The following is a 23,359-nucleotide window of genomic DNA, read 5'->3' on the forward strand; positions in this document are numbered from 1 at the left end:
CCTAGTTCCCCTCGTGGTGGTCCCTGGCTGACCAGCAGGTTATTCCCCATCCCTAGTTCCCCTCGTGGTGGTCCCAGGCTGACCAGCAGGTTATTCCCCATCCCTAGTTCCCCTCGAGGTGGTCCCTGACTGACCAGCAGGTTATTCCCCATCCCTAGTTCCCCTCGTGGTGGTCCCTCGCTGACCAGCAGGTTATTCCCCATCCCTAGTTCCCCTCGTGGTGGTGATGATGAGCTTGTGGGATGTGGTGGTCCCTGGCTGACCAGCAGGTTATTCCCTATCCCTAGTTCCCCTCGAGGTGGTGTTGATGAGCTTGTGGGATGTGGTGGTCCCTGGCTGACCAGCAGGTTATTCCCCATCCCTAGTTCCCCTCGTGGTGGTCCCTGGCTGACCAGCAGGTTATTCCCCATCCCTAGTTCCCCTCGTGGTGGTCCCTGGCTGACCAGCAGGTTATTCCCCATCCCTAGTTCCCCTCGAGGTGGTGTTGATGAGCTTGTGGGATGTGGTGGTCCCTGGCTGACCAGCAGGTTATTCCCCATCCCTAGTTCCCCTCGTGGTGGTCCCTGGCTGACCAGCAGGTTATTCCCCATCCCTAGTTCCCCTCGTGGTGGTCCCAGGCTGACCAGCAGGTTATTCCCCATCCCTAGTTCCCCTCGAGGTGGTCCCTGACTGACCAGCAGGTTATTCCCCATCCCTAGTTCCCCTCGTGGTGGTCCCTCGCTGACCAGCAGGTTATTCCCCATCCCTAGTTCCCCTCGTGGTGGTCCCTGGCTGACCAGCAGGTTATTCCCCATCCCTAGTTCCCCTCGTGGTGGTCCCTCGCTGACCAGCAGGTTATTCCCCATCCCTAGTTCCCCTCGTGGTGGTGATGATGAGCTTGTGGGATGTGGTGGTCCCTGGCTGACCAGCAGGTTATTCCCCATCCCTAGTTCCCCTCGTGGTGGTGATGATGAGCTTGTGGGATGTGGTGGTCCCTCGCTGACCAGCAGGTTATTCCCCATCCCTAGTTCCCCTCGAGGTGGTGTTGATGAGCTTGTGGGATGTGGTGGTCCCTGGCTGACCAGCAGGTTATTCCCCATCCCTAGTTCCCCTCGTGGTGGTCCCTGGCTGACCAGCAGGTTATTCCCCATCCCTAGTTCCCCTCGTGGTGGTCCCAGGCTGACCAGCAGGTTATTCCCCATCCCTAGTTCCCCTCGAGGTGGTCCCTGACTGACCAGCAGGTTATTCCCCATCCCTAGTTCCCCTCGTGGTGGTCCCTCGCTGACCAGCAGGTTATTCCCCATCCCTAGTTCCCCTCGTGGTGGTCCCTGGCTGACCAGCAGGTTATTCCCCATCCCTAGTTCCCCTCGTGGTGGTCCCTCGCTGACCAGCAGGTTATTCCCCATCCCTAGTTCCCCTCGTGGTGGTGATGATGAGCTTGTGGGATGTGGTGGTCCCTGGCTGACCAGCAGGTTATTCCCCATCCCTAGTTCCCCTCGTGGTGGTCCCTGACTGACCAGCAGGTTATTCCCCATCCCTAGTTCCCCCCGTGGTGGTCCCTCGCTGACCAGCAGGTTATTCCCCATCCCTACTTCCCCTCGAGGTGGTGTTGATGAGCTTGTGGGATGTGGTGGTCCCAGGCTGACCAGCAGGTTATTCCCCATCCCTAGTTCCCCTCGTGGTGGTCCCTCGCTGACCAGCAGGTTATTCCCCATCCCTAGTTCCCCTCGAGGTGGTGTTGATGAGCTTGTGGGATGTGGTGGTCCCAGGCTGACCAGCAGGTTATTCCCCATCCCTAGTTCCCCTCGTGGTGGTCCCTCGCTGACCAGCAGGTTATTCCCCATCCCTAGTTCCCCTCGAGGTGGTGTTGATGAGCTTGTGGGATGTGGTGGTCCCAGGCTGACCTGCAGGTTATTCCCCATCCCTAGTTCCCCTTCGTGGTGGTCCCTGACTGACCAGCAGGTTATTCCCCATCCCTAGTTCCCCTCGTGGTGGTGATGATGAGCTTGTGGGATGTGGTGGTCCCTGGCTGACCAGCAGGTTATTCCCCATCCCTAGTTCCCCTCGAGGTGGTCCCAGGCTGACCAGCAGGTTATTCCCCATCCCTAGTTCCCCTCGTGGTGGTGAAGATGAGCTGCCTTCTTGAATCACTGAGGTGACTGACCCTCCAACAACCCCACCCAGCTCCCTATGTGCCAGGTATGACTCTAACCAGCGGAGAGATTGCTCCCGATGCCCATTGATTCCAGTTTTGCTCATGCTCCTTGATGCCACACTCGGCTGAATACAGCCTTGATGTGAATGGCTGTCCCTCTCCCCTCCCCTCTGGAATCCAGCTCTTTTGTCCATGTTTGACCCAAGGCTGGAATGAGGTCAGGAGCTGAGTGACCCTGGGGGAACCCAAACTGGGTGTCACTGTTACTGACCCCTTCCATCACTTTACTGAGGATCGAGGGGAGACTGATGGGGCAGTAACTGGCCGGGTTGGATTTGTCCTGCTTTTTATGTACAGGACATACCTGGGCAACGTTCCACATTGTCGGGTAGATGCCAGTGTTGTGACTGTACTGGAACAGCTTGGCTCAGGGAGAGGCGAGTTCTGGAGCACACGTCTTCAGTCCTATTGCTGGGATGTTGTCAGGGCCCATTGCCTTTACAGTGTCCAGTGTCTCCAACCGTTTCTTCATATCACGTGGAGGGACCCGAATTGGCTGGAGCCTGGTATCTGTGACCCTGGGGACCACTGGAGGGGGCTGAGATGGAGCATCCCCTCAGCACTGCTGGCTGAAGATTGCTGTGAATGTTTCAGCCTTCTCCTTTCCCCTGATGTGCTGGGCTCCTCCACCATTGAGGATGGGGATCTTTGTGGAGCCTCGTTCTCCAGTGAGCTGTTTAACTGCCCACCATCGTCACTCACGACTGGATGTGGCAGGACGGCAGAGCTTAGATCTGATCCATTGGTTGTGGAATCCCTTAGTTCTGTCCATCACTTACTGCTGATGCTGTTTGACATCGAAGTAACCCTGTTCACCAGGTTGGTGTCTCATCTTCAGGTATGCCTGGTACTCTTCCTGCTATGCCCTTCTGCGCTCTCCATTGAATTTGACCTTCACTATCATGAAGTTTATGGCTTGCTTTCTGAAGAAGTTTATTTCAATCATGATGTTGTAAAACACTCCAGGTGTGGTGAGTATAAGCAGGTCGCTGAGGCTGTTCGGCAGAAATTCTGGAATATCTGGAAGCAGTTTTCTAAGTTTGACCATTGGATAAGGGCTTTCAAGGTAGAGATCACACTTAAACCCATGACAGAATAGCAACCTGGGAGAATTTAAACATTCACTCTATCTATCTGTAAGAATGTACACAGAGAACCAGAGACTATAACACAGCAAAGCAGGCAGGGGGCAGCTGGTCAGAAGGATAGCAGTCCCCAGTGAGAATCGACAGCTAAGAATACTTGTCCATGGGCTAGAAACAAAAGTGCTGATGATGGAATTGATGTACATTATCACAGGGTTGGTTTTACAGAGGATATGAGCAGGGCTGCAGCAAAACAGGAAAACAAGGAAGACATTCAGTCTCGTGACATTGATCAGCAAGAGTCAGGAAAGCAGCAGAAGGTTTGAGGAAATCAGTAGCTCCTCCGACAGACAGGAAGGAAGGGGGTAAGTCACCCTGAGCAGGAATTGCAAGCCCCTTCTCTGCCAATGACAGCTGTGTCAATTCCAGCCCCTTTGCAAAAGAGCACTTCTGGGGCTGTTGTGGTCACTATTTCCCTCAATCTTGATGCCACTGGACCCTTTCACCTGTAGCAGGTGACACTGTTTCTTCCAGTCTGATTGATTTCTCAGTTTGTATTTCAGTTTCTCGATGATGTAATTCCAGCCTGTTCCTGCTGGTGGAGCTCTAGACCCATTTCTCCACTGATGAACCATTCAGTCTGAAGATGACAGTGAACCAGAGGGACTGTTAAAACATCTCAAAGTGAGCAGGAACACACAAAGGGACTCAGATAGACCAAGGGGGTGGATTGGAACAGAGGAGTCATTCAACATCACAAATCACCCAAAACATCAGCACCATTTCTCACCAAGTCATATAGGAACCATGAGGACAGTATAAATCAAGAAATTGGAACAGTAATCATGGAACACTGAAATCTACATACAAACCGCCTCAACCTAATTAGCACTAATACTGTCAAGGACAAATTTTGGGATTTATGCCAGATAGTTTTGTAGAGGAGTATATTGAGGACCCAACCAGTGTGGTGTTAGGTGTGACTTTTATAAATTTTAATACCATTTATTTCAGAGTTGGGACTTTGAACTGGAGGCATGTAGATTTTGGTTTGTGTGTGGCAGGAGTCTAACAATTAACTTGGCAGTAAATCTGGAGTTGTAACCTTTTTTTAAAAATCAGGATGGAAAAGTGTGTCCCTGGGGTAAGGATAGGGCGCTGTTAACATTGTGAGACTGTTACAATGGGAATAAACATTGAAGAGCATTGTTTTTGGTTTAGAAGAATCTGAAATTGATTTCCTTTAGCGCAAGGGAAATTGGAAATGTCTTGGCTGTGGTTTGCATTTGTCCCAGTTGAAATTCAATCTTAGAAACAGTATTTCCTTGAGAAAAAGAGTTAGTTCAGAGCAGTGAGGAAATAGATTACCTGAATGTACAGAGCTGATTAGAATCCTGAAAAGGTTATTTGAAGTTGAAGAAGTCTAACCTTAGTAAGTGAATGAGGAAATTCAAGGAAAAAGCTACCAAACTCTGAAGACTGGGAATTGAAAGAAACCTGTAGATATGGATCGGAAGGGAATTCTTCCTGGTGTTTGAGTACTGTAAAGTGTTGGTGGAAAGGTCTTTTACACAATAAATTTCTGTTTTCTTATTAAAACCATATCTATAACATTGCCTGTTTGCACTTCAGTAAGAGATCACCTTGTTAAAACCAAACAAAACAAATGATGATCTGTCAAGGCCAGATTTCAGTCTGGGATCTGTCTTGGCTATTAATAACAGCATCTGGGAAGACCATACCAGGCAGAGGTTTATCTTCCCTCCAGTTTGAGCCAATGAAAAGGGGCTAATTGAGAATCTTGCTTTTTTAGGGAAGAGTGATGACAATGTCACTGGACTAATAATTCAAACCCTCAGGCCTATAACATCCTCGGGACATGGGTTTGAATCCCATCACGGTATGTGGTGACATTTGAATTCAATAAAACTCTAGCCCAATGCATGAAAGGGTCACATCGTTCAATACTGTCCTCTAGGTGAAGGAAATCTGCATCATCATCTGGGCTGGTCTACATGTGAGTTCAGCAACATGGTTGACTCTTAACTTCTTTCTGGGTTGTAGGAATGAGCAGTAAGTGCTGGCCTAGCCAGTGATGCTCACATCCCATGAGTGAATTCAGAAAATAGGTCTTCGATGTAAACAGAAACTATAAAGCTATGAGGGAAAGTAGGTTACAGTGACCTGGGAAACTAGGTTAAAATATATGACAGGAGACAGGTATTAGTTTATGTTAAAATAATTAACACATCATTTGCAACAGAAAAAAACATTGTTTTGATGCATATAGTCTAGTAGGGAATATCCCTTGGGGGGATATGATGAGATGTATAAAACTATGAGAGGCATAGATAGATTGGACAGGAAGGAACTTTTCCCCTTGGAAGATGGATCAATGACGAAGAACATAGATTTAAAGTGTGGGGCAGAGGGTTTAGAAGGGATGTGAGAAAAAAAAAATCATCCAGAGGGTGTAGAAATCTGAAACTCACTATGTATAAGAGTGGCAGAAACCCTCACAACATTTCAGACGTGTTTAGATGTGCACTTGTGATGTCAAGATACACAAGGCTATGGGGCATGCAATGGAATTAGATTAGTTAGACCAACACACACTCAATTGGCTAAACAGTCATTTTCTGTGCTATAGATCTCTCTGACTTTGTGGCGATCAAAAGAAATCAAGGATTAAACTAGGTGAAAGAAAAAGTCTTACAAAGTTGCCAATAAAAATGGTAAGCCTGAGGATTAGGAGCTATTTATAATTATGCTCAGGAAGACCAAGAAACAGACTGAGAAATGGAAATAGAGAGCAAAATAGCAAGAAACATAAAATTCAACTATAAAAGCTTTTGCAGGTATTTAAATAACAAAAGATTTGTAAGGAAAAAGTCCACCACAAGTAAAGAAATTATAAGATGGTATAAGGAAATGGCAGAGAAACTAAACACATAGTTTGTACCGGTCCTCAGGGAGGAAAATCCTACAACTCTCCCAAAATAACAGTCAATCTATTGTGAACTAATTGAAATTGATATTAATAGTAATAAAAAAAGGTAACACCAGAGAAATTAATGGATCTCAAAGTGGACAAATCCCCTAAAAGTGAAGATCCAAGGACCAGAAAGAGACGATTGTAGAGAAAGTAGATAAGGTGGAGGTCATCTTCCAAACTCCTACAGACTCTTGGATGGTTCCTGCAGATTGGGAGATAGAAAATGTAATCCCACTATTTGCAGACAGATGGGTGACAGTGAGGGGGACTGGGAGGAAGCAGCCAGTGCAGGGACCCCCTGCGGTCATTCCCCTCAAGAACAAGTATACCGTTTTGGATACTTGTGGGGGGGAACGACTTACCAGGGGTAAGCAATGGGGTTCAGGCCTCTGGCACGGAGCCTGTCCCCGTTGCTCAGAAGGGAAGGGCGGTGAAAGGTAGAGTGATAGTTATTGGGGACTCAATAGTGAGGGGCACAGATAGGCGGTTTTGTGGGGGCGAGAGAGACTCACGTTTGGTATGTTGCCTCCCAGGTGCAAGGGTACGTGACTTCTCTGATCGTGTTTTCCGGGTCCTTAAGGGGGAGGGGGAGCAGCCCCAGGTCGTGGTCCACATTGGCACCAACGATATAGGTAGGAGGAGGGCTGAGGATGTTAGGCAGGCTTTCAGGGAGCTAGGTTGGAAGCTCAGAGTTAGAACAAACAGAGTTGTTGTCTCTGGTTTGTTACCCGTGCCACGTGATAGAGAGTCGAGGAATAGGGAGAGAGAACAGTTAAATGCGTGGCTACAGGGATGGTGCAAGAGGGAGGGATTCCGGTTTCTGGACAACTGGGGTTCTTTCTGGGGAAGGTGGGACCTCTATAAACAGGATGGTCTCCACCTGAACCTGAGGGGCACCAGTATCCTTGGGGGGAGGTTTGCTAGTGCTCTTTGGGAGGGTTTAAACTAACTCTGCAGGGGCATGGGAACCTGGACTGTAGCTTTAGGGGACAGGACCTTGAGTGAAGGGAGGTTAGGAACAAGGCATCGATCTCGAAGGAGGGTGCCTGTAAACAGGAAGGTGGCTTGAAGTGTGTATACTTCAATGCCAGAAGTATAAGAAATAAGGTAGGTGAGCTTGCAGCGTGGGTTGGTACCTGGGACTTCGATGTTGTGGCCATTACAGAGACGTGGGTAGAACAGGGACAGGAATGGCTGTTGCAGGTTCCAGGGTTTAAATGTTTTAGTAGGGTCAGAGATGGGGGTAAAAGAGGGGGAGGTGTGGCATTGCTTGTCAAGGATAGTATTACAGCGGTGGAAAGGACGATGGATGAAGACTCGCCATCTGAGGTAGCTTGGGCTGAGGTTAGGAATAGGAAAGGTGAGATCACCCTGTTAGGAGTTTTCTACAGGCCTCCTAATAGTCCGAGAAACGTAGAAGAAAGGGCTGCGAGGATGATTCAGGAGAAGAGTGAAAGTAATAGGGTGGTTGTTATAGGGGACTTTAACTTCCCAGATATTGACTCGGAAAGCTATAGCTTGAGTACGTTAGATGGGTCGGTGTTTGTCCACTGTGTGCAGGAGGGTTTCCTGACACAATATGTAGACAGGCCAACAAGAGGTGAGGCCATACTGGATTTGGTTCTGGGTAACGAACCAGGCCAGCTGTTAGAATTAGAGGTAGGTGAGCACTTTGGGGACAGTGACCACAACTCGGTGACTTTTACTCTAGTGATGGAGAGGGATAAGTGTGCACTGCAGGCAAGAGTTATAGCTGGGGGCAGGGAAATTATGACGTGGTGAGGCATGACTTAGATGCGTGGCTTGGAAAAGTAGGCTTCAAGGCAAGGGCGCAATTGATATGTGGAGCTTGTTCAAGGAGCAGCTATTGGGTGTCCTTGATAAGTATGTACCAGTCAGGCAGGGAGGAAAGGGTCTTGTGAGGGAGCCGTGGTTTAATAAGGAATTGGAATCCCTTGTGAAAGGGAAGAGGGCGGCCTATGTAAAGATGAGGCGTGAAGGTTCAATTGGGGCGATTGAGAGTTCTAAGGTAGCCGGAAGGATCTGAAGAGAGAGCTAGGAGCAGCAAGGAGGGGATATGAAAAGTCCTTAGTTGGTAGGATTAGGGAAAACCCAAAGGCTTTCTATAGATATGTCAGGAATAAAAGAATGACTAGGGTAGTAATAGGTCCAGTCAAGGATAGTAGTGGGAAGTTGTGTGTGGAGGCTGAAGAGATTGGGGAGACACTGAATGAATACTTTTCGTCAGTATTTACTCAGGAACAGGACATTGTTGCCGATGTGAATACTAGTCACAATTAATTAGAATGGATGGCTTTGAGGTATGTAGGGAAGAGGTGTTGGAAATTCTGGAAAGGGTGAAAATAGATAAGTCCCCTGGACCTGATGGCATTTATCCTAGGATTCTCTGGGAAGCAAGGGAGGAGATTGCAGAGCCATTGGCCTTGATTTTTATGTCCTCGTTGTCTACAGGAATAGTGCCAGAAGACTGGAGGATAGCAAACGTGGTTCCCTTGTTCAAGAAGGGGAGTAGGGATAACCCTAGTAACTATAGGCCGGTGAGTCTCACTTCTGTTGTGGGCAAAGTCTTAGAGAGGAGAAGACCTGGAGGAAGGGTTAGAAGGTTGGGTGAGCAAGTTTGCGGATGATACGAAAGTCAGTGGAGTTGTTGACAGTGAGGAAGGATGTGTCAGGTTACAGCGGGATATAGATAAACTGCAGAGCTGGGCAGAAAGGTGGCAAATGGAGTTCAATGTGGGTGAAGTGTGAGGTGACTCTCTTTGGTATGAGTAACAAGAAGATGGGGTACTGGGCTAATGGTCGGATACTTGGTAGTGTGGATGAGCAGAGGGATCTTGGTGTCCATGTACACAGATCTCTGAAAGTTGCCACCCAGGTAAATAGTGCGGTGAAGAAGGCAAATGTCGGACTGGCTTTTATTGGTAGAGGAATTGAGTTCTGGAGTCCTGAGGTCATGTTGCAGTTGTATAAGACTCTGGTGTGGCCGCATCTGGAGTATTGTGTGCAGTTTTGGTCGCCATACTATAGGAAGGATGTGGAGGCACTGGAACGGGTGCAGAGGAGGTTTACCAGGATGTTGCCTGGTATGGTAGGAAGATCGTATGAGGAAAGGCTGAGGCACTTGGGGCTGTTCTCATTGGAGAAAAGAAGGTTTAGGGGTGACTTGATAGAGGTGTACAAGATGATTAGGGGTTTAGATAGGGTTGACCATGAGAACCTTTTTCCACGTATGGAGTCAGTTATTACGAGGGGGCATAGCTTTAAATTAAGGGGGGGTAGGTACAGGACAGATGTTAGGGGTAGATTCTTGAGTGAGTTCATGGAATGCCCTGCCAGTAGCAGTGGTGGACTCTCCCTCTTTATGGGCATTTAAACGGGCATTGGATAGGCATATGGAGGATAGTGGGCTAGTGTAGGTTAGGTGGGCTTGGATCGGCGCAACATCGAGGGCCAAAGGGCCTGTACTGCGCTGTATTGTTCTATGTTCTATGTTCTATTTAAGAAAGGGTGGAAAAAGAAGATGAGAAGTTACAGTCCTGATAGCCCAACATCAATTGTAGGGATAATGCTCGAATCTAGAATAAAGTATGCAACAACATGATGCTGAGAAAATAATGGTAGGATTGATGAGAATCAACACAGATTTATGAAAGGGAAATCGCACTTTACAAATCAGCTGGAGGTTTTCCAGGATGTAACTAGATAAATGTGGATGTGATATATTTAGATTTTCAGAAAGCGTTTAACAAGGTACAACACAAGAGGTTGGTAAACAAAATTAATTGAAATATGCTGGTATGGATTGAGAATTGGTTAATGAGCAGAAAACAGATTTAGAATAAATGTGTTGTTTTCAGATTGGGAGGCTGTGACTATTAGGGTACCTCAGAGATCAGTGCTTGGGCCCAGCTATTTACAATCGATACCAATGATTCAAATGTGGAGTGACACGTACTATTTTTAGGTTTGCACATAACATAAAACTAGGTGGAAATCTGAGCTGGAGGAGGATGCAAAGGTGTTTCAAGGGACTTAGAGAGGTTGTTATGAAGGTGTAGAGGTCCTGTATCTTTAAGAGAGTTGAAAAGCTAGCAAGGTCTGCCTGACACAGCACAATGTGAACAAGTTAACATTTGGTCAAAACAGATAGCAGTAGCTGGGTTGCCATGAGACAAAAATAAATTCAACTTTGGCCAATCAGTTTAAATTATGCCCTAAAATACCAAACTCCAATCAAGTTTGAATTTAGTATTTTGATAATATTCAGACCAATGAAAGGTTCCGATGTTTTGGGGTATAAAACTGGACATTTTAGAACAGTTGAGAGAGAATTGCCACAGAGACTACGGAGAGCTCTCTGAGAGGTACCTGTCTGGGGAAGGAGTTTGTGCAGCAGAACATCAAAATCGATCTGCAGAGAATCTACAGAGGAAAGTTTACAAAGGAGATTTGGCAAAGCTGGTTGCTTTTGAAACGTGATTATATTTTCATAAATCATAATCTTTTTTAAATCGGACTAGTATTGTAGAGTGGGAGGTAAAAGATAGGTTTAAGAGAGAGGAGTTGTAAATAGATGTTGGTTTTAATATCCTTTGTTGGACTTAAAGAATAAAGTTGTTAATTTTTACTTTAAATAGTGACCTCTGAGATAGCTCTTTGCCTCTTGAATTTTAACAGGTTACAGCGCAGGGTGAATCTTTTCTATGTCACTGGTTTAAATTTGCAGACGAGTTTACCCCGTGTTGTAACAGTTTGGGAGCTTTCATCTGCGATTTGAAAGGATTTGAATTGATTTGGGATCCAAAAAAGCCCAGTAGATTTAAACACATGCAGGTTTCTGTCCTAGATCTTTACATAAAACGTAGATAAGACAATTTGTTTAATTTTGGTGATTTGTGGTTGATTAAATTAAAAGTGAGAGAAATGGCTCTTAAAATTGCTAAAGAGATTCTGGGATTTGAAGGTCATTCTCAAAATTGGCAAGAAAGTTTCAAAGGAAAGAAAAGGCCATACTTTTAGAATTAGCAAAAAAAGCTAGGTTTAGGTTTAAGCAAGGACAAAAGTAAAGCTGAAATTGTAAGGGAATTCCTCAAATGCTGAGGTGTGTCAGAGAAACAGACACGTGCAGGAGAGGGAGAAAAACTTAAATTACAATTGAGGAAAATGGAGTTAGAAGATAAACAAATAGAGAGAAGGTTCTCAGCTGAGCAAAGAGAGAGTGGAAGAGAGAGAGAGAATTTGAACTTGAGAATTTGCAACTTAGTCAGCAAAGTCAAGTTAATAGGACGGAGATTAAAAGAGAAGATAGTGATATATACAAATATATCAAAACTCTGCCACATTTTGATGAGAAAGATGTTGAAGCCACCTTTTATTTCATTTGAAAAATTGGCTTTGCAGATGGAGGTGGTCTGAGGATTTATGGGTAATGCTAGTTCAGACTAAACTGGTAGGCAGGGTTAGTGAGGTATTTGCTGCACTGTCAGATGAGGGGTCAAGAGATTATGAAGAGGTGAAACAGGTTATTTTTAGTGCTTATGAATAGGTGCCAGAAGCGTATAGACAGTGGTTCAGAAACACAAAGAAGGAACCAGGTCAGACTTATGCTGAGTTTTACAGAATTAAGAACAAAGAACAAAGAAAACTTACAGCCCAGGAACAGGCTCTTCGGCCCTTCAAGCCTGAGCCGATCCAAATGTACTGTTAAAACCTGTCGGTCAATTCCTAAGCATCTGTATCCCTCTGCTCCCCACCTACTCATGCATCTTCCAGACCCATCTTAAATGAATCTACCGTGCCTGCCTCTACCACCTCTGCTGGCAACGCATTCCAGACACCCACCACCCTCTGTGTGAAGTACTTGCCGCGTGCATCCCCCTTAAACTTTCCACCTCTCACCTTGAAAGCGTGACCTCTTGTTATTGAATCCTTCACCCTGAAAAAAAGCTTGTCTCTATCCACCCTGTAAACCTCAATCATGTCCCCCCTCAATCTCCTTTTTTCTAGTGAAAATAAACCCAACCTACTCAACCTCTCTTCATAGCTAGCACCTTGCATACCAGGCAACCTGCACCTCCACACACACCATTTACTGCATCCGCTGCACCTGATGTGGCCTCCTCTACATTGGGGAGAAGGCCGCCTACTTGTGGAACGTTTCAGAGAACACCTCTGGGACACCCGCACCAACCAACCCACCCGTGGCTGAAGACTTTAACTCCCCCTCCCACTCCACCAAGGACATGCAGGTCCTTGGCCTCCTCCATCACCAGACCATGGCAACACGACACCTGGAGGAAGAGCGCCTCATCTTCCGCCTAGGAACACTCCAACCACAAGGGATGAACTCTGATTTCTCCAGCTTCCTCATTTCCCCTCCCCCCACCTTATTTCAGTCCCAACCCTCGGACTCAGCACCGCCTTCTTGACCTGCAATCTTCTTCCAGACCTCTCCGCCCCTACCCCCTCTCCGGCCTATCACCCTCACCTTAACCTCCTTCCACCTATCGCATTCCCAACGCCCCTCCCCCAAGTCCCTCCTCCCTATCTTTTATCTTAGCCTGCTTGGCACACCTTCCTCATTCCTGAAGAAGGGCTTATGCCCGAAACGTCGATTCTCCTGCTCCTTTGATGCTGCCTGACCTGCTGCACTTTTCCAGCAACATATTTTTAAGCAACATCTTCGTAAACCTTCTCTGCACCCTCTCCAAAGCATCCACATCCTTTTGGTAATGTGGCGCCCAGAACTGTATACAGTATTCTAAATGCGGCTGAACCAATGTCTTGTACAATGTTAACCTGACCTGCAAGCTCTTATACTCAATACCCCGTCCAATGAAGGCAAGCATACCATATGCCTTCTTGATCACTCTACCCACCTGTACAGCCACATTCGGGGTACAATGGACCTGCACTCCCAGATCTCTCTGCTCATCAAACTTTCCCAAGGCTCTTCCGTTCATTGTATAATTTGCTCTAGAATTATACTTGCCGAAATGCATCACGCAGTCATTTTGATAGTTGGGTATGTGCTTTGATAGATAGGACCTTGAGGTTCGAAGAGAGGTTATTCTGTTGGAGGAGTTTAAAAACTCATTTACAGATATCATAAGAATTCACGTGGAGGAACGGAAAGATCAGGAAGTGAGAAGGGCAGCAGAATTAGCAGGTGAGGACATGTTGGTACGTAAAACAAGTTTCCGGCCAGAATTTTGTCCTGTGAAGGATAGAGTTTGGGAGAAGAGGTGATCCTATATTAGGAAACCAAGAGCAGAGAACACTGGTAAGAATTTACCATCGGATAAAAAAGAAGCCCAAGATGGTAGAAAGGAGGTGAAAGGCCTCTGATGTTTCCACTGTGGTAAGGTGGGACATGTAAAGTCACAGTACTGATTGTTAAAGAAAGCCATTGTGGGAAAAGATGTGGTAAAAGAAGCTAAGCCAGTGGCATTAGTGAAGGTAGTAAAGGAGACCCCAAGAAGAGCCGAGCTGCAGGAGAGTGCACAGCCTAGGCAGGGGCTGGGTATGGAGTTAGTACCTGATCTCTATCAAGAATTTGCCTTTGTGGGTAAAGTTTACTCAGAACAAGGGGAAGGAGGACAAGAAGTTATAATTTTGAGACAGTTATAATTTTGAAAAAGGATCTAACCAGTCACTGATAGTAAGGGATGAGCGAATATGCACTCTTTCTGATCTGTTATTAGAGAGTGTGGTAATTTATGGGATAGGTGGACAGAAATTTAGCGTAATATAAGATCAGGTTGGAGTGCCAACTCAAGACTGGGAAGAACTTACAGTGGGAGTGATTGACAGAGTGTCAGTTCCAGGAATTCAATTTGTTCTTGGGAATGATTTGGTGAGGGTGACACCCCTTGTTGTGGTGAAGCCCAAGGAAGACCAAGAAACTGAGGAGTTAAAACAGAACTATCTTGGTATTTTCCCAGACTGTGTGGTAACCAGATTCCACTATCATAAATCATGCACGAAGTGAAAACTAAAGAGAACGATGAAGGAGTGGAGGTTCAGTTAGCGGATATCCTTGTTTGATGTAATGGTGCAGGAAAAACCTGAACAGGCAGAGGGTCAGAAAGAAGTGTTTAGTCCTGAAAGACTAAGGGACTTGCAACAGAAAGACAAGACAATAAAAGATATATATGGGGATGTGTACTCCAAAAAGGAGGCAGAGAATATTCTGGAGGGTTATTATCTGAAAGATAAAATCCTAGGACAGAAATGGAGACCAGGGCAGGTTAGTGTGGAGGTGAAATGGGCCAAAGTGCACCAGATTGTGTTGCCGGGAGCACACAGACAGGAGGTGTTCTGGGTAGCACATGATCTACCTGTAGGAGGTCACCTGGGGGTATGAAAGACTCAGGCTAAGGTACAAAAACATTTTTATTGGTCTGGAATGCACAAGGATGTGGTCACCTTTACCGTACGTGTCATACATGCCAAATGGTAGGTCGGCCACAGGACAGTAATAAAAACCAGCCCCTTTGTTGCCAGTTCCTGCTTTGGAAGATCCTTTCACAAGGGTTATAATTGACTGTGTAGGTCCCCTCCCGAGAACTAAAAGTGGGAACCAGCACTTGTTAATCATAATGGATGTGTCTCCCAGATTTCTGGAGGCAATTGTGTGACAGAGTATCAAGGTAAAAAGGGTGATAGAGGAGTTACTAGTTTTCTTCACCCAGTATGGGCTACCCAGAGAGATTCAGTCGGACCAAGGGTCAAATGTTACTGCTAGGCTGTTTAAGGAGGTTATGGATAGCTTAGGTATACAGCACTTTAAATCCAGTGTGTATCATCCTGAATCCCAGGGAGCTTTAGAAAGGTGACATCAGACCCTGAAGACCATGTTGAGAGCATACTATCAGGATTACCCGAATGATTGGGATAAAGATATCCCATTCTTATTGTTTGCCATTAGAGGTGCCACAAACAAATCTACTCCGTTCACTCTCTTGGAGTTAATATTGGGGCATGAAATGAGAGGCCCTTTGAAATTAATTAAAGAAAAATTGACAAGACCAAAGTCGGAGATCTCACACTTAGATTATGTATCGGAGGTGAGGGAAAGATTAAAGCGAATAGATGAATTAGCGAAACAGCACCTAACGAGGGCACAGTGTAGAGACAAGGAGGTGGCAGATAAAAGATCTGAGACCCGGACATTTTCCCAAGGGGATGAGGTGTTAGTACTGTTACCGGTGATAGGAGATCCCTTCAAAGGCAGGTTTAGTGGTTCCTATCAAATTGAGAAATATTTGAATCAGGTGAATATCTAGTAAAGATGCCAGATAGAAAAAGTGGTATGGGTATGTTTAAACTGTATTATATTAGAGAGAAAGAACTGGAGAAACAGGTGTTAGTTACTGCCCCGCAGAGTGAGGAATCAAATCCAGAGGATGTGGATTTTGAGGTGCCTCAAAATAGATTAAAAAATGAAGAAGTCCTTGAGGAGTGGGATAGGTTAGTGAGTCATCTGCCTCAGGAGTGTAGAACACAGCTGTAAGATTTGTTACTGCAGTATAAGAACATATGTAAGAATCAGATTGCAAGGAAGGATGCTTTTGTACATGAAGTAGACGTGGGGAATACTGCTCCGATAAAACAACACCCCTATCAGCTTCAACCTTTCAAAGTCAGACAGGTCCAGATGGAGGTGGAGGCCATGCCCAACGAGAACAGCATCGAACCAAGCCCGAGCGAGTGGAGTTCGCTGATTGTCTTAGTTCCCAAACCGAACAGGACACAACAATTCTGCATGGATTATCAGAAGGTCAACGCTGTTACAAAATCAGACTCATATCCAATTTCGAGATTGGGGGACTGTATTGAGAAAGTTGGACAAGCCAGCTACATCACCAAGTTGGAATCACTGCATGGTTACTGGCAGGTACCTTTATCAGAGACGGTGCAAGAAATGTCTGCGTGTCTAACCCCAAATGGGCGATATCAGTTTAAAGTGATGCCCTTTGGAATGAAGACTGCACCCACCACATTCTACAGACTCATGAACAGAGTTGTGGCTGGGTTAACAAACTGTGCACTGGATTAGTGGTGCTGGAAGAGCACAGCAGTTCAGGCAGCATCCAACGAGCAGCGAAATCGACGTTTCGGGGCATGTTTAATTATTTAGATATCCAAGACATCAATGGTTGTGGAGAGAAACCACCATCATTGAACCCCACCCCCTTCACCCCACTGTCAACAGGGCTTACCATTGACCAGAAACTCAACTGGACTCACCATATAAACACACTGAGCAGGTCAGAGACTAGGGATGCTGCGGTGAGTAACCCACCTCCGGACACCTCAAAGCCTATCCACCATCCACAAGGCACAGGTCAGGAGTGGGACGGAATACTCCCCACTTGCCTGAATGGGAGCAGCTCCAACAACACTCAAGAAACTTGATACCATCCAGGACAAAGCAGCCACTTAATTGGCATCAAATCCACAAACATCCACTCCCTCCCCCACCGACTCTCAGTAGCATCAGTGTGTACTATCCACAGGTACACGGCAGAAATTCACCAAAGATCCTCAGACATCACCTTCCAAACCCACAACCACTTCCATCTGGAAGGACAAGGGCAGCAGGTACTTGGGAACACCATCCCCTGCAAATTCCTCTCCAAGACACTCATCATCCTGACTTGGAAATATATCTCCATTCCTTCACAGTCATTGGGTCAGAATCCTGAAATTTACTCCCTCAGGGCATTGTGGGTCAACCCACAGCAAGTGGACAGCAGTGATTCAAGAAGGCAGCTCAGCACCACCTTCTCAAGGGGAAAATAGGGATGGGCTAGCAATGCTGGCCCAGCCAGCGACATCAAAGTCTCAGAAATGAATAAAAACAAAGTGGGAATATGGCTTTGAGGTAGAGGATGAGCCATGACCAAATTAAATGGTGGAATAGGCTCAAAGGGCTAAATCGCCTACTCCTGCTCCAAGTTTCTATGTTTCTCAAACAGACAAAGTCCTTGGTCTGGACTTTGAGAACACTTTGTGAAAGAAAATCCTTAACATCTTGGCATTAAGATGCTAGTCGCTAGTCTCCCAAATTTCCTTTAAGCCAACAGCCTACTCCGATCGCCTTGAACGTTGGAGCTTGTTATTGGGCAGCAATAAACTTCTTACCTTGAAGTAGTTGTGGAGATCGTCTGAGAGGAAAGTATAAAACATCTGCCTGTCTTTATCGTCACTGAGCCGATCATGGAAAACCCTGCTCACTTCGTGTGCAAACAGAATGATTGTCTTCTCTCTGGACGCAATTTCAGATTCATGAGCCTGCAGCAGGCCCTGGGCTACCTGTAAACACAAGGCAGACCACTGAGAAATGGATAGTCATCTCCTCATCACACACTCCCACACACACACAATCACATCGACACAAGTTGGCCTTACCTACATGTGACTCCAGGCCCACAGCAGTGTGACTGACACTGAATTGACCTCTGAAATGGCCAGGTAAGCCAATCACTCATATCAAAATGCTAAAGAAAAGTCCACTAAGAACTAAACTGGATGAACCAGCTGAATATTTATCACGGTGTCACACAAGAGGCTGCTAAATAAGGAAAGGGTCCATGGTGTTTGGGGCAAAGTCCTGGCATGGATAGAGGATTGGCTGACTGACTGACAGAAGGTCAGTGGGGATAAAGGGTTTTTTTTTGAGTGGCAGCCAGTAACAAGTGAAGCTCTGTAAGGCTCAGTGTTGGGATCAGAGCTATTCACATTATACCTGAACAAACAGGATGCAGGAACTGAGGGCATTTCTGCTTCAAAAAGACAGATGGAGGGACAGGTAGTGTTGAGGAAGCACAGAGGGTGCAGAAGGGGCTTGAATATGCTCAGAGAGTGGACACAGAAGATGAGATACAATATGGGAAAGTGTAGATTATGCACTTTGGTTGGAAGAATAGAGGCATAGACTATTTCTAAATGTGGAAAGGCTTCAGAATTCTGAAGCATGATGGGACTTAAGAGTCTGGCTGCAGGATTCTCTTAAGGTTAACATACAGGTTCAGTTCACAGTTAGGAAGGCAAATGTAATGTTAAAACATTCAGTTTCAGAGGGCTAGAATACAAGAGCAGAAATGTACTGCTGAGGCTGTATAAAGCTCTGGTCGGACCGCTTTTGGAATATTGTGAGCAGTTTTTTTTTTGCCTGGTATCTAAGGAAAGATGTGCTGGTGTCGGAGAGGGTCCAGAGGAAGCTTACAAAAATGATCCCAGCGAAGAAGGGCTTGTCACATGAGGAGAGGTTGAGGACTCTGGGTCTGTACTCAATAACATTAAGAAGGATGAGGGGCGATTTAGTTGAAACTTACAGAATACTGAGAGGCCTGGATAGAGTGGACGCGGAGAAAATGTTTCCTCTAGTAGAAGAGAATAGGACCCAAGGACACAGGCCGGAGTGAAGGGATGACCTTTCAGAACTGAGGTGAGGAGGAATTTCTTCAGCCGGGGTGGGGAGGGGGGTAAATCTGGGGAACTCATTGCTGCACAAGGCTGTGGAGGTCAAGACATTGAGTGTATTTCAAACAGAGCTAGAGAGGTTCCTCATTCGGAGGGTGATCAAAGGTTACAGGGAGAAGGCAGGATTGAATGAGATTGAGAAACTTATCAGCCATGATTGAATGGTGGTGTGGACTCAGTGGGCCAAATAGCCTAATTCTGTTCCTCTGTCTTATGTTCTCATGGTCTAACTAGCTGACATTGACTTTAGCCACTAGAGTTAACCTTGCCAATATGATTCGATTAGTTAACCCTTCTCACTACCAGCTGGAAACTTGTGATGATATTGAAGAGTTGTCCCACAAAGTAGACAAGCACGAGCCAAATACAGTCTGTTGTGATATAATACGATAGTTCCATTCCTGTGCGGTGCTGCGTTATAAGAAAATTGTGTAACAGCAGCACCATTTAAACACCAGAATCGTGTTATAGCCAATACAGATGAGGAAAGCTCACATTCTACAAATTAAAATTAAAATCCCTACAATGTGGAAACAGGCCCTTCAGCCCAACAAGTCTACACCAACCCTCTGAAGAATAACCCACCCAGACCCATTCCCCTCCCCAATATTTACTCCTGACTAATGCACCTTAAGTACACATCCCTATAGGCAATTTAGCATGGCCAATTCACCTAACTTGAACATTTTTGGACTGTGGGAGCAAATCGGAGCACCTGGAGGAAACCCACACAGACACGGGGAGAATGTGCAAACTCCACACAGACAGTTGCCCGAGGCTGGAATAGAACCCAGGCCCACTGGCGCTGTGAGGCAGCAGTGCTAACCACTGAGCCACTGGGCCACTCAGTCAAAATAACAGTCTAAATTCTTCAGGCATGTTATAGCCAATTGGTGTTGAAGAGAGGTGCGTTATGGCAGAACCAAGTGTATTCTCATAATATTGCACCTAACAGATAATGTTCCAGGCTCCATGGGTCACTATCCCTGATATCGTCCTGATCCACCACCAGGACAGACACACCAGAGGTTGGAATCCTGCTACTATGATCCCAGCTGATGTTAGTACCAGAAACACTTGACAAAATAATGCATCATTTAACCACTAATCAATAACTGTTCCAAAAAGGCAGCATTCCATACACACACCCCCAGCAAAGGCAATTCAGTAACACAGTTATTAGTCTCATGCACTGTCTCTCTCCAGTCCAGTAGAAAGAAACACCGACAGGAAATATCTGCCCTGTTTGATTATTAAAAAGGAGCCTCTCTGTCAAGGACTTCAGTCTAGCAGCAGAGAGCTCCAGCAGCCAGTAAAACTAAAGCTTTCTGGGTCTGAGAGTCTGATCCTGCCCACTTCTGATTCTTTTGGCCTTTATAAAAATATCCAGAGACAACCAACTGCCTGTCTGAAGGAGACATCTCGGCACCACCATGACAATACCCCTCTATAAGAGAAACAGGACAGAACACACGTGTTAAAGGATTGTCAGAGTAGTGGGAGAGTAAACAGAATGACTTACCTTAGCCAGGTCTCTCATGTTGAATGTATAGTGGGGTTTGACTGGAGTGGGCAGCATTTGACGGCACATCTTATAGTAAATAGCAATGGCAGCAGTCACTAACAGCTCTCGGCACTTCTGCACCACTGGCAGGAAGTTTTGGCTTTCCAGGTGACATCCAATTTGTACCTGAGGAGACAAGGAAACTCTCTCAGAAGACAGCCAAATTCATCAACAGTTAGCACCAGCCATTCTGTATTTGCTAAGTTTGATTTGTTTCCTATGATATACCTGTCTTGGGGGTATTGGTTGGGGTAAGTGCAGGAGCATCCTGTCACAACGCTCATCCTTTTATTTCTAAAAGCTTTTCCTTGGCTCAAGGAGACTCTGTCCTTGATAAACCAGGCCAGGCTCCAATCAGACTGGTTTGGTACGGAGATTAAAGGGTATTGAGAGATCTTTTTGTTTATATGTAAACAGATGAGACTTCAGGCCAAAGTGGTCACGTTTTAGAAGTGACCTGTATAATGAAAGGAGAGTGGTCAGCTCTCTAGATGAGCAGTTTAATTCAGTCCAGAACTGGTTGGGAGTTCAACAGTGAGCGATGTGGAAACAAACTCTCTCTCTCTCTCTCTCTCTCTCTATGTCTTTTCTTCAGCCTTTCTAACTTCAACCAGTAAGCATCTGATCCTTTTTTGTACTGAGTTTTAAAGAGGGTTTGCTCATTGGGACTCTTGTGTATATTCAGGACATATTGGATAGACTGAGTTCTGTAGGGGTCCTTTATTGTGTTCTTGGTGTTTTATTGTGTAATTTTGTGAATAAGTCTGTTTTTGTCTGTTTTAAACCTGGCAGTCAACCTCGCTAACTTAATCTGGGTAATTCTCACTGTACACTTACTGAAACAAATTACAAAGGTATGGTCTGGGCTGCCTGCTTAAGAATGTTTTGAGTGGTCTGGTTTCGTCCAGAACAATCTTTAGTCTCAGTCAACATTTCTATATGTGTAAGTATCTTGTTTTTGTTGTTGTTGTTATATCTGTGAAGTGATGGTGCAGTGGTTACTAATCCAGAGATCCAGCTCATGTTCTAAGGATATGGAGTTCAAATTCCATCATGACAAACAGTGAAATTTCAATTCAGTAAAAATTTGGAAATGACAGCTCGTCTAATTGGGAGAAAGCAACTATTGTTGAATGTTGTCTGGTTCACTAATGTTGTCCAGGGAAGGAAATCTGGCATCCTTACTTAGTCTAGGCTGCAGACCGACAGCAATGTGACTCTTAACTGTTCTCTGGGCAATTAGGGATGGGCACTAAATGCTGGTGTAACCAGAGATGCCCACATCCCAGGAACAAACTAAAAAACAAATGTACTCTACCAGTCCTGGGAGGGTTTGAGCAGCTGTGAAGATGTTGAGGGGGATTTACTCATTGTCTAACTGCTGGATTACATGATGAATGGTACTGAGTTTGTCTCTTACCTGGAAAATGTGTTGCAGTGAGTTGGTGGAAGGCTGGGGCAGGGTGAAGATGCTGAAGTGTTTGAGAAGCCTTTGGCTGAGTTCAGTACGAGCACCACTGGGGGGAGCACATGCAGCGACCAGAGTCACATCTTCCACACGCTGGTCATCGAGCGTGGGTGGGGGTAGGGGATAGACAGGAACAGGAAAAGACAGTCAATCCTGGAGCATCTTGTGCAATGAACTTTAACACAGGCCTGTTCAAACCTGAGAGGTAAGGAGTGAAACTCTGACAGTGCAGAGGGATGGAGGTGTTAAAGTGCAGGGGTCACAAAAGGTTCGTTTCTAGGTACAGCACAAAATCCAGAACACCACAGGATATCAGAGTAGAAGTGGGCCATTCAGCCCATCAAGTCTGTTCCACCATTTAATGAGATCATGGCTGGATAGATAATGCTGCCTTATTCCTCTGTTTTCCTGCCTTATTCTTGTAAACTTTCAATGTCTGCATGATAAGAAATCAATCTCTCTCAGCCTTGAATATACTTCATTATGCCGTCTTGTCAGCCCTGTGTGGTAAAGAATTGCCCAGATTTATTACCCAACGAGAGACAAACGCTAACTCATCTCTGTCTCAAATGGGCAACCACTTATTCTGAGCTGATGCCCTCTGGTCCTAAATCCCCTCATAATGGGAAAGAATCTCTCCAAATCGGCTCTGTCAAAGGCCCCAAAGAATCTTGTATGTTTCAATAAAGTTGCCTCTCAATCTTCTAAACTCCAATAAATACACACCCAACCTATTCAGTCACACCTTATTAGACAATCCCTTCATACCTGACATCACCCCAACAAACCTTCTCAGGATCTACCTCCAATGCCAGTCTATCTTTCCTTAAAAAGGAAAACTTCACAGCATTCCAGCTGTGCTCTGACTAATGTCTTGTGATAGTTTTAGCCATGCCCTTTGAAATAAGGGTGAACATTTCATTTGCCTTCCCTATTCCCCCCAGATGATTATATGGATAGTAACGTTTGGCAGGGAAATGGGGGGAAGGCAGGAGATTGGCACGAGGGAATAGAACAGGTACAATAGGCGGAATGCCTGAACTTGGAGGCTAACGTTTTAGCATTGATGATCAAGGACTATCAGGGTCCTCTGTTCTGTAGCTTTCTGTAGTCTTTCTCTAATTAAATAATATTCAGTTTGTCCTCTCTTCCTGCCAAAGTACACAACCTCACATTTCCTGCATTATATTTCATCTACCATGTTTTTTTGCTCACTCACTTAACCTGTCTATATCCCTCCGAATCACAGAATTGTTACAGTATAGACATATGGATGATGATAGAATAGTGGAGGTTAGATGGGCCTCAGATTGGTTTCACAGGTCAGTGCAACATCGAGGGTCGAAGGGCCTGGATTGAGCTGTAATGTTCTATGATTTAGTGTGGGAAGAAGCCATTCAGCCTATCGTGCCTATACTAGTTGCATTTTCACTGGACTAGTCAGCCTTTCCTAATAAGACAGTCCCTCCATATGCAGGAACAGTCTAGTGAACGTCCTATGGATTGTCTGCAATGCCATTATATCTTTCCTTGGACCCAAACT

General features: G+C 45.7%; 1 protein-coding gene across 1 annotated transcript in view; it reads right to left on the reverse strand.

Moving 5' to 3' along the window:
• Positions 1-23,359, reverse strand: part of LOC140453925 (dynein axonemal heavy chain 6-like) — a 754,975-nt gene that overhangs the window by 543,271 nt on the left and 188,345 nt on the right. The window contains exons 20-22 of the mRNA XM_072548780.1: positions 21,769-21,909; positions 20,307-20,474; positions 17,444-17,614 (exon numbers count right to left, since the gene is read on the reverse strand). Coding sequence (XP_072404881.1) covers positions 17,444-17,614; positions 20,307-20,474; positions 21,769-21,909 — 480 coding nt within the window. The remainder of the gene's footprint in view (positions 1-17,443; positions 17,615-20,306; positions 20,475-21,768; positions 21,910-23,359) is intronic.

Source organism: Chiloscyllium punctatum, chromosome 3 (genome assembly GCF_047496795.1).
Source record: "Chiloscyllium punctatum isolate Juve2018m chromosome 3, sChiPun1.3, whole genome shotgun sequence".
Lineage (NCBI taxonomy): Eukaryota > Metazoa > Chordata > Chondrichthyes > Orectolobiformes > Hemiscylliidae > Chiloscyllium > Chiloscyllium punctatum.